Source organism: Schistocerca gregaria, chromosome 8, assembly GCF_023897955.1.
Source record: "Schistocerca gregaria isolate iqSchGreg1 chromosome 8, iqSchGreg1.2, whole genome shotgun sequence".
NCBI classification, from domain to species: domain Eukaryota; kingdom Metazoa; phylum Arthropoda; class Insecta; order Orthoptera; family Acrididae; genus Schistocerca; species Schistocerca gregaria.
The window spans coordinates 201,776,663-201,788,887 of NC_064927.1; the positions used below are offsets into that span (position 1 = coordinate 201,776,663).

Sequence of the window (12,225 nt, forward strand, 5' to 3'; positions counted from 1 at the left end):
CTTTCAGAGGAACCATCACGGCATTTGCCTGGAGCGATTTAGGAAATCATGGAAAACCTAAATCAGGATGGCCGGACACGGGATTGAACCGTCGTCCTCCCGAATGCGATTCCAGTGTCTAACCACTGCGCCACCTCGCTCAGTCAGGGTGGGCATAAGGAGGAGGCTGAGGCAGGGAGGGGGAGGGAGGGATAGTATTGTGGGAGTGGTGGACAGTGAAATGTTGCAGTTTAGACAGAGGGCAGGGGAGAAGGTGCGGAGGGAAAAGGGGGTAAGTAGCGAAAAGGAGAGAAATAAAAAGAAACTAAAAGACTGGGTGTGGCAGTGAAATGACGGCTTTGTAGTGCTGGCATGGGAACATGGAGGGGTCTGGATGGGCGAGGACAGTGACTAACGAAGGTTGAGGCCAGGAGGGTTATAGAAACATAGGATGTATTGCAGGGAAGTTCTCCCCTGCGCAATTCAGAAAAGCTGGTGTTGGTGGGAAGGATCTATATGGCACAGGCTGTGAAGCAGTCATTAAGATGAGGAATATCATGTTTGGTAGTGTGTTCAACAACAGAGTGGTCAATTTGTTTCTTGGCCACAGTTTGTTGGTGGCCATTCATGCGGACAGACAGCTTGCTGGTTGTCATGCCTACACAGAAAGCAGCATAGTGGTAGCAGCTTAGCTTCTAAATCACATGACTAGTTTCACGGGTAGCCCTGCCTTTGATGGGATAGGTGATGTTAGTGATCAGACTGGAGTAGGTGGTGGTAGGAGGATGTATGGGACATGTCTTGCATCTAGGTCTATTACAGGGGTAAGAGCCATGAGGTACGGGATTGGGAGCAGGGATTGTGTAACGATGGATGAGTATATTGCGTAGGTTCAATGGACAGCGGAATACCATGGCAGGAGGGGTGGAAAGGATAGTGGGCAGGACGTTTCTCATTTCAGGGAATGATGAGAGGTAATCTAAACCCTGGCGGAGAATGTAATTCAGTTGCTCCAGTCCCAGATGGAACTGAGTTAAGAGGGGAGTGCCTCTCTGTGGCTGGAGTGTGGGACTTTGGGAGGTGGTGGGAGACTGGAAAGATAACACACGGGAGATTTGTTTTTGTACAAGGACAGGTGGATAATTACTGTCAGTGAAGGCTTAAGTGAGACCCACAGTATATCTTATCTTTCCAGTCTCCTGCAACCTCCCAAAGTCCCACACTCCAGCCACAGAGAGGCACTCCCCTTGTAACTCAGTACCATCCAGGACTGGAGCAACTGAATTACTTTCTCCGCCATGTTTTCGATTACCTCTCGTCGTGCCCTTTAATGAGAAACGTCCTGCCCACTATCCTTCCCACCCCTCCTACATACACAATATACTTGTCCATCCTTACGCAACCACTGCTCCCAATCGCTTACGTCATGGCTCATACCCCTGTAATAGACCTAGATGCAAGACCTGTCCCGTACACCCTCCTACCACCACCTACTCCAGTCAGGTCACTAACGCCATCTATCCCATCAAAGGCAGGGCATCCTGTGAAACCAGTCATGTGATTTACAAACTAAGCTGCAACCACTGTGCTGCATTCTATGTAGGCATGACAACCAACAAGCTGTCTGTCCACATGAACGGCCACCGACAAACTGGCCAAAAAACAAGTGGACCACCCTGTTCCTGAAGACGCTGCTGAAGATGATATCCCTCATCTCAATGACTGCTTCACAGCCTGTGCCATATGGATCCTTCCCACCAACACCAGCTTTTCTGGACTGCACTGGTGGGAACTTTCCCTGCAATACATCCTACGTTCCCATAACCCTCCTGGCCTCAACCTTCGTTAGTCACTGTCCGCACCCATCAGCCCCCTCCCTGTTCCCATTCCAGCACTACACAGCCGTTATTTCACCGCCACACCCAGTCTTTTAATTTCTCTCTTTTCCGCTACTTACCCCCTCCCCCCTCCTCTCCTGCCTCCGACTAAACTGCAACACTTGACTGTCCGCCACTCCCACCATACTATCCCTCCCTCTCCCAGCCCTAGACACCACCTTACCCCGACCCTGTCGCTATGCCCATCATGCACTGGTGCTCCTGCTCACAGTGTGGTTTCAGCTCTTTGAGACTGCAGGTGTGTGTGTGTGTGTGTGTGTGTGTGTGTGTGTGTGTGTGTGTGTGTGTGTGTGTGTGTGTGTGTGTGCGTGTGCGTGTGTGCGTGTGCGTGTGAGTACTGCTGACAAAGGCCTTAATCGCCGAAAGCTATAATTGTGTGAATTTTTTTGTTGTGCCTATCGCAACTCGTCATCTCCGCTATGTGGTGAGTAGCAACTTTCCTCCTGTGGTATTGTTACATTGCATCCTGGATTTTCCATTTTTTGATATTAAACTACCCCATTTTTTGATATTAAACTACCCCTTATTTTAATTAAGCCACCCTAAGGTACAAACTCGTTGAAGTTGCGCAACTTAATGAGTTAAAGAAACCACTACAGCAATAATATTATGTTAGTGCATAAGTTTGTAGAGCTTCTGTTCTGTGTGCTGGTATTCTGGTTGCTATGAGTTTATTTACTGAATGTCATTTTTTATTTTTAGTTCAATGTTGCTATTTGGGTATACATACTGTCATTTTGTCATTTGGAGACAGTGAGTGCAGCTGTGGATGTTAGAAAATGGAGTGCCAAGAGGAAAAACCTGAACATTTGTGACATATTCTTCTGTTTGAGTTCAATAGAAGGGTGACAGCAGTGGAGGCAACCAGAAACATTTGGGCTATGTATGGATATAATGCCATTAGACAGAGTGTAGCAAGGAAATGGTTTTCCCATTTTAAGGAGGATGCTTTTGACATTAGTGACTCCCAAATTCAGGACGACCTTCAGGGTTTGATGAAGACCATATAAATGCAACAATTCACAACAGTTGTGCTCTGGCAAATGTGATGAACTGTGATCATTCCACCATTGTGCAACATTTGTATGCAATGGGAAAGGTTCAGGAATCAGGTGATGGGTACCACATGCTCTAAGACTAAATCACAAAAATTACGGGGTGGCCATATGTTCAGCTCTGTTTTCTCGTCATCAATTGGCTCATGAACAACACTGACCATTACTATCTTCTATTGTTACTGGTGACGAAAAAATGATGTATATATGCTAACAAGGGACAAACAGTAAAGGCTGAGGACAAAGCAGCAACTCCCCACATAAAGACCTGCACATATCCACAAAGGATAATGTTATGCATATGGCAGAATGGTGGTGATGAATTCTGCTAGACTGGCAAAAAATATTTTACAGAAGTTGGGTTGAGAGGTCATTTCATACCCACTTTATTCACCTGATACTGTGCCATCCGATTTTTTCTGTTTTCCAGTCTCTGTCAAACAACCTTCAAAGAACTTCCTTTCTAGATGAAAATGTCCTCCGAACATGGCTCAACGTTTTCTTTGCCTCAAAACCATGTGATTTCTACAGTCGTGCAATCAAAAAGTTATCCCAGCATTGGCCGACTGTTGTAAACAGTGGAGGAAAATATATTATTGATGACTAAAGTCTCTGTTATGTGAATCTGTTACGTTTATTAAAATTATGGAAAAATGATACACCAACCCGATGATATAATGTGAACTAGCCGATACATGCAAAGTAAAATATTGATCTGGACGTAATATTTTGTAAAGAACAGAGTTCATGAATGAGCCCCTGCAATAAATAAGAAATCTAAGATGACGATAACATCACTGCCTATTTTGAGACTGATGTTCTGTAAATAATGGACATGAGAAAAGATAAATTATTTTAAACAGAAACATACTTTCAGTTGTCATCTATTATAGTCATGTAAAGTAAGGAGAAAACAGTAATTAGATTTTAAAATTTACTTTGTCCTCCCTTATAAGTTAAGTTCTCCCTGAATGCTGGTAAATAATCGTGTCATTTATTGTATATAGTCATGCTAATTAATCAACTTTCTTATCTCCTTGTCATGAAAGTAGTTTTCATTGTGTTCTATTAACTTTCAGAGGTCAAATGTGAGGAGTTGGAGGCAGATTGTTAGATGATGACATGACCGAACACTATGTTCTCTCATTAACTCTTCAGTAGACAAAGATATGTCCTCTGACACCACTTTCCTGGTCATTTCCATTACCTTGCATAAGAATTGTTCTCAATTGATTGGTCATCATCACTGAACATCATTGTCAACCAGCACACTCATTAGCTTGATACACCTCCACACTCCATTATACTGACAAGGCCAATCTAAGGTAACTAAATATCTGAACTTCAGATATTTGCATCTGTTGGTGCTCCTAAAAAGACAAATTTATGGCGTTGTCTTTGGGACATGCATTCGGGTCATGCTTATTGAACTACACTAAGTTACATATTCTTCGCAATGTTTTGTAATGTAGCTTCCTGAGACACTTTTCCTTGAAATATCTCAGTATACGAGAAAGACATGTTTCAACTGATTCATTAAACAACAGTAGATCTTATTTACTTTTATAGTTCCTGACTCCTCTGAATTAGACATAGTGTTTGAACATATCATTTCAGTTTTGAGCACTGATTTGTGGACTGGGGATCATGGACAGCAAGTTTTCCATCGCTTTCTGGCTGTCGACACAAATTTCAGGCTCTTGTAAAAATCATACAAACTTTAAAAAAAAACACCAAACAACAAGTCTCTTCAATTTTATATGTGTTGTATCAGAATACTTAGCCAATCACAGTTTGGATTTCAAAAGGGCCACTCTACTGAGTCAACTATTTATACATTTACAGAGCACATATTAAAAGCTTCAAACAATAAAATATCAATAATTGGGAACTTCTGTGACTTATCAAAAGCATTTGATCATATCAATCTAATATTCTATTGGAAAAATTAAGTTTTTATGTCATACACACTTTGTACCATGTGTAATTTAGCTCTTATTTAACAAACAGAATGCAGAAAGTTGTCCTAGTCTGTTGCAGCACAAAAATAAGGAACAGCACATCATCTGCATGTGAAGAAATCATAATGGGAGCCCCAAAGAGTCCTAGTGTAGTACTGCTCTTGCTTTATACACTCCTGGAAATTGAAATAAGAACACCGTGAATTCATTGTCCCAGGAAGGGGAAACTTTATTGGCACATTCCTGGGGTCAGATACATCACATGATCACACTGACAGAACCACAGGCGCATAGACACAGGCAACAGAGCATGCACAATGTCGGCACTAGTACAGTGTATATCCACCTTTCGCAGCAATGCAGGCTGCTATTCCCGCATGGAGACGATCGTAGAGATGCTGGATGTAGTCCTGTGGAACGGCTTGCCATGCCATTTCCACCTGGCGCCTCAGTTGGACCAACGTTCGTGCTGGACGTGCAGACCGCGTGAGACAACGCTTCATCCAGTCCCAAACATGCTCAATGGGGGACAGATCCGGAGATCTTGCTGGCCAGGGTAGTTGACTTACACCTTCTAGAGCACGTTGGGTGGCACGGGATACATGCGGCCGTACATTGTCCTGTTGGAACAGCAAGTTCCCTTGCCGGTCTAGGAATGGTAGAACGATGGGTTTGATGACGGTTTGGATGTACCGTGCACTATTCAGTGTCCCCTCGACGATCACCAGAGGTGTACGGCCAGTGTAGGAGATCGCTCTCCACACCATGATGCCGGGTGTTGGCCCTGTGTGCCTCGGTCGTATGCAGTCGTGATTGTGGCGCTCACCTGCACGGCGCCAAACACGCATACGACCATCATTGGCACCGAGGCAGAAGCGACTCTCATCGCTGAAGACGACACGTCTCCATTCGTCCCTCCATTCACGCCTGTCGCGACACCTCTGGAGGCGGGCTGCACGATGTTGGGGCGTGAGCGGAAGACGGCCTAACGGTGTGCGGGACCGTAGCCCAGCTTCATGGAGACGGTTGCGAATGGTCCTCGCCAATACCCCAGGAGCAACAGTATCCCTAATTTGCTGGGAAGTGGCGGTGCGGTCCCCTACAGCACTGCATAGGATCCTACGGTCTTCGCATGCATCCGTGCGTCGCTGCAGTCCGGTCCCAGGTCGACGGGCACGTGCACCTCCCGCCGACCACTGGCGACAACATCGATGTACTGTGGAGACCTCACGCCCCACGTGTTGAGCAATTTGGCGGTACGTCCACCCGGTCTCCCGCATGCCCACTATATGCCCTCGCTCAAAGTCTGTCAACTGCACAAACGGTTCACGTCCACGCTGTCGCGGCATGCTACCAGTGTTAAAGACTGCGATGGAGCTCCGTATGCCACGGCAAACTGGCTGACACTGACGGCGGTGGTGCACAAATGCTGCGCAGCTAGCGCCATTAGACGGCCAACACCGCGGTTCATGGTGTGTCCGCTGTGCCGTGCGTGTGATCATTGCTTGTACAGCCCTCTCGCAGTGTCCGGAGTATGTATGGTGGGGTCTGACACGCCGGTGTCAATGTGTTCTTTTTTCCATTTCCAGGAGTGTATTAATGATCTGCCATTTTAGTCGAGTCAGGAGGCAGAACATGCCGCTCATAGTACTGGTGCTGTGAAACCAAGCAAAGAATTATCTATAGAGAAAACAGTAAAAGATCTTTTTGTGAAAGTGAGCCCTGTTCTACAGAAAATGGGCAAGCAGGGAAGACGCAGATCACTGGCAGTACACCCAATTCTGTGAGATAACACAGAAGAATTTTTTAGTACAAATACTCAGTCAACTTGTCCCAGAAAGGTACAATGAAAGAGAATACTAGAAGTACTTCAGCTTTCAGACAAAGTCATTCTTCAGAAGTAGAAAATTCGCACACATCTACACAACAGCTTGCACACAGGGTTGGTAGTGGGGGTAAGGAAGAGGTGTAGGGAGAGGAGAGGGGGAGAGGTGGAAACAGGGGGTATTGGTGGCCAAAGCTGACATTGATGGGTTTTGGAGGATGCAGGGAAATGAGGACAAATAGGACTGGGCTTGTTGAAGACCTTCTCTCTTCCTCCCTGATTGTAACACTTTTTCTCCACTAACTATCAATTAGACTCAATATAAAACAAATATTGACCACCACCTTACTCAGCTCACTCCTTCAATCAACCACGATCCATGCCCACTAACCCAAATCAAATCAGCCCATTAACTTTCCAGAATTCACTAACCTTGATCCCTGCCTCACCATCAGTCCCCAAATCCCTAAATAAGGAAACCCACCTCACGTGCAAAGAAAGAACCACAATCCATCACCTAAAAACTGATCCCGACCTTCTAACCCTACCTGCTGAGAAATGCTCTACGACTGTGGTCGTGAACCACAGGGATCACCAAGTGGAGAGGCTCCAATAGCTGCCGAATACGTCCACCTACAAGTCCTGCCCCAGTGACCCTATTCGAGAAAACTTCATCTATCACAGACCCTTTTCTCCGAGTCTCTCTCCCCCCTCACCCTCACCACTCTTTGAAATCCTTTCATCTACATACTTCCTAAACTTTACAAATCCAACCATCCAGGATAGCCATTTGAGGCAAACTACTACTACTACTTTGAAGGCACATGTGATACAGCAATGGCATCTGCATGGCACAATCCTATGCTAATCTATTCATTGGTCATCTAAAGGAATCCTTCCTAATCACCCAAAATTCCAAAACCCTCACCTAGTTCAGTTTAACTGATGACATTTTCATGACGGACTGAGGGTGAAGATGCTCTACCCACATTCCTCCAGAATCTCTACATCATCTTCCTAATTCACTTCAATTGGTCCTCCTCAATCCAACAAGCCACCTTTCTCAAAGTCAATCCCCATCTCATGGATGTCTGTCATAACCTCAGTTCACATCAAACCTACCAACCATCAACACCTTCTTCAATTCAACAGCTGCCACCCACTCTACACCAAGAAGACGAGACCATACTTCATAGAAACACAAAGTCATTGCATCCATAGCGACTAGCAGTCCCTCAGCAAACATGCAAAGAGTCTTACCGAGTCCTTCACAGATTGAAATTACACTCCCAATCTTGTGTAGAGACAGATCTCCCATGACTTGAGGGGCGAGGGGAGGGGAGACAGGGGCGAGAGGGGGAGGGACAGGGGCGAGAGGGGGAGGGACAGGGGCGAGAGGGGGAGGGACAGGGGCGAGAGGGGGAGGGACAGGGGCGAGAGGGGGAGGGACAGGGGCGAGAGGGGGAGGGACAGGGGCGAGAGGGGGAGGGACAGGGGCGAGAGGGGGAGGGACAGGGGCGAGAGGGGGAGGGACAGGGGCGAGAGGGGGAGGGACAGGGGCGAGAGGGGGAGGGACAGGGGCGAGAGGGGGAGGGACAGGGGCGAGAGGGGGAGGGACAGGGGTGAGAGGGGGAGGGACAGGGGCGAGAGGGGGAGGGACAGGGGCGAGAGGGGGATGGACAGGGGCGAGAGGGGGAGGGACAGGGGCGAGAGGGAGAAGAATACAAAAATAATCTTTATTGCCACATCTTATTTTTGAGAACTGCTGATTGTAAGAACATGCTCAAGAAATGAATGAATAATTGAAGATCTGCTTGATGATAATGCTCAATTTAATTTTAAAAAGAGTGGAGCTACCAGGGAAGCAATTCTGAACTTTCACTTGATAATGGAAGACAGAAAAAAGTAAACTCCCTTCCAATGTACTGGTATTTTTGAGATATGAGAAGCCTTGTACTGAAATAAGATGTTAGAAATCCTGGAATCAATAAGTTACGAAGGATTATTTGAATATCTCTGAGATTTCAGAGTGATTTGCTAGACTTCTTGTATAAAGAGGCTTAGGCTTATCCAGTCATTACTTGCAAGTCTGATCAGTGTTGTTACATATTTGAGAGATCTGTTGTGATGCTGTCTGCAACTGATGACATTGTTATGAAAACATTATAAGAGGCGCAAATAGGTTTAAATACACACCAGTAAGCGTTTTTTATTAGTTATCACTCCAAGAAATGTCCCTTATAAGCCTTTGCTTTAGTGGTTACTTCTATAACAGTTTTTAACACAGATAACTTATCTGCACCTTATTTGACACATAAAGTTAAGTAATATTTCTGTATATGTGTGGGTCTACTGGAGACGACCCTTTGATCACAACTAGACTAAACGATAAATCTTCGCAGCAGCTCTTTGGGGGTTAACAATAACATTCTTCAAGTGCTTAGAAAATGTCAAACATTGCTTCCACACAATACTTTTTCACACACAACAGGCAGGCTTGTGAGACATAGCAATAGCAAAGTTGAGACAAATGTCATACCATTAAATAAATCGAGAAAGAACTGGCTTACAGTTCAAAAGCAGAAAATTGTGTATGTTCTACAATTTTCATTTATTTTGTTAACAATATATATCAATACTATATAACATCAACAATTTGGGCTTTCCAGCTATAATAATGAAGTTTTTCTATCATGAAGTGACAGAAATGAATGGCTGCTGTATGTGTCCCAACACATTTTCCTGCTATAGAGTCTACCATCTTGAAAACTTATTGTGTAATGCAGCCCTCTGTTACCAAGAAATTTAATATACTCATTGAAGGTAGTTTGCTTTGCAGTGGCCCTCTGGGTCATATGGACTCAGCCCACCTTTGTTAAGAGCCATTCCCATTTTTATGAACAATATCTTAAAGATATTACCTAACAAAATATGTCACTTTGCTGTTGTTTGAATTGGACACACTCTGCCCTTCGAATTGATTAATAACACTGTTTCAGGTTGCTAAGATCTTCTAAGTTTTGTACTTTCTTAATGACACTCATTGCCTACACTTATATCTTAAACTCTAGCAAGGGGAGATCAGGCAAGGTGAGTGGATTTTCCTTAGCAGTCCTAAAGTGTAAAAGTTGGTGTATAGAGGGTGGGCATCACTGTTGCAGCTCCCTGCAAATGGCAGTTTGTTCCATGACATCCTTATCTTCACCAGGATCCACTTCTCTAAAATGCCCACAAAAGCCTGGCAAAAATAATTGCATTCACAGCTGGTATACATAGTTGTGTTTGACTCTGTCATATGCATTCTTATAGTACCAAAAGGCAATATCTTACCCATGATTCCTTAGCCAAGTGAAAAAGGTATCTATAAGCACACAAAATGTTGTTACTTCCATCGCACATACCTATGTACAAATCAGATTCTGTAAATTCCAGCCTCAATACAAAAAATAATTTCTCTTCATGTGTCAGAGATCTGAATTACATTTAACCTCTAAATTATTTCATATGTTCATAAATTTCTATTGCAGGTTGTTCCCTATGGTACAATACTATTATATAAGCATTTAGTTCACCCCAGAATTACATGGAGACTTTAATGAAAAGATGTAAAGAACAATACAAACCCGAGGTGGTGTGCAGAAAAGGTAAGAGAGATCCATTTGAATTTTGCTCTTCTTTTTCAGCTCTCTGGTGCAAAAACTGAGCAAAAAGTGTCCTGGAACAAGATCAATGAAATAATTTCATGTATGAAAATGCAATAGGTACTTAAATTTTCTGTTATGAAGTTCTTCAGACAATTCTTCTGAAGGAACATCAGCTGGCTAGATCGAAAATGAGTTTTAATATGATTGTATATTCCCCACCAAAAACTATTACAAAGGGTTTCAATATGTAACATGGCACCCACTTAATGTGTAGGTAAGAACATATGAAGGATACACACTTTTTTTTCTCTCTCCTGCAAGGCATTTGTGTCTATACCTGGAAGATAGAAAGAAGTTGCCTTTCTGCTTGTTCTTTTTCTTATCTCCTGCAGGGCATCAGTATTTATTGTATCCTTTAGACCCGAAAGACCGAATTGCCTAGATACTTGTTTTACAATTAAATTTTATTTCATCTAATGTTTGATGCTCCCATAGTGGAGTAAAAATTTTGTATTTGTTTAAAGCAGCACAAAAGATACTGAACAGGCGCACTTTGCAAGGAAGACTACATTTACCTCTACACAACTGGAAAATATACAGGGCTATTTATAAGTACTCCTGGGATTTCAATAGGAGACTGTGTGAAAACTACAAGACACAAATAAAAATGGCACATATCAGTGGCTAGGACATTTTTCCAAGTTTCAGTTCACAGTACGAGCTGTGGTGCAGTTGCAGTAGGAGGCAGGCGGGTCACAACATGTAGATATATCATCTGCTCCGTTCGGTCACAATGAATCAATTTGCAGGTAGGCAACATAATAAACAGATTTCTAAAGTGGCCTGCAGTCAGCAAACATGCACGTCACATGAAAGTACTAACATTTGTCGCATGAACAATGCTTGTATTAAGCACCTGTAACACGAGTTAAAAACTCTGAGCGATGGTCTATCCAATTATATGTGTATTTTCTGAATATCTGTACGTCAGAGAGAAACAGCAACAACAGGCCATACCCAAATATATCCTGAATACGTAAATATATCAAGATGTGGTTTTTGCTAAGTTATAGTGGACACTTTTCTGGTACACACAAGTAATTTTTAACATTCATTGCAGATGAATTACGACTCTGACTTTCTTAAATGGAATTATATACCTTTTCTGTGGTGTTTGAAAGGAACCTTCAAATAAGAGTTCAGTGACACAATGTGTAGGACTTATTGAAATAGTAACAAAATAACAGCACAGCAAACCACTGTCTCACTGGCAGGAGAAGTCATTCCACAAATGTCTACCCTACTGTAATAACTGTAACCAAACACACACTTCAGATGTGGTTCACATATTTACATGTGCGTCTGAAATCCATCTTGGGTCACAACATGCAGAAAAATTATCTGCTCTGTACTGTCACACGGAATCAATTTGCAGGTAGGCAACATAATAAACAGATTTCCAAAGCGCCTGTAATCAACTAGCATGTTGTCCCATGCAAGTACTGGCATTTGTCACACCATGAAAACAGTGGTAATACATACATAATAAACAGATTTCCAAAGCGCCTGTAATCAACTAGCATGTTGTCCCATGCAAGTACTGGCATTTGTCACACCATGAAAACAGTGGTAATACATACTCCACATGTCATTGCTAGGTAGGCTAACTGTGCAAATGGAATCAGCCAAAAATGTACATGTACCCTCCGCCACACACCGTCAGGTGGCTTGCGGAGTACGGATGTAGATGTAGATGTAGATGAACTTTCTCATGGAGTCCTACAGACTTTCACAATGTAAAAACAGCCAAAAAAGTGGGAATCATTTTCATTTATTTAATGTTAGAGAATTAGGTTAAATGCA

The 12,225-nt window shown here is 43.5% G+C and overlaps 1 protein-coding gene across 1 annotated transcript in view; it reads right to left on the reverse strand.

The window, feature by feature from the left end:
* Nucleotides 1–12,225, reverse strand: part of LOC126283995 (transcription termination factor 2) — a 237,771-nt gene that overhangs the window by 75,775 nt on the left and 149,771 nt on the right. Inside the window, exon 14 of the mRNA XM_049982531.1 lies at nt 10,342–10,433. Within this exon, the coding sequence (XP_049838488.1) occupies nt 10,342–10,433 (92 nt within the window). The remainder of the gene's footprint in view (nt 1–10,341; nt 10,434–12,225) is intronic.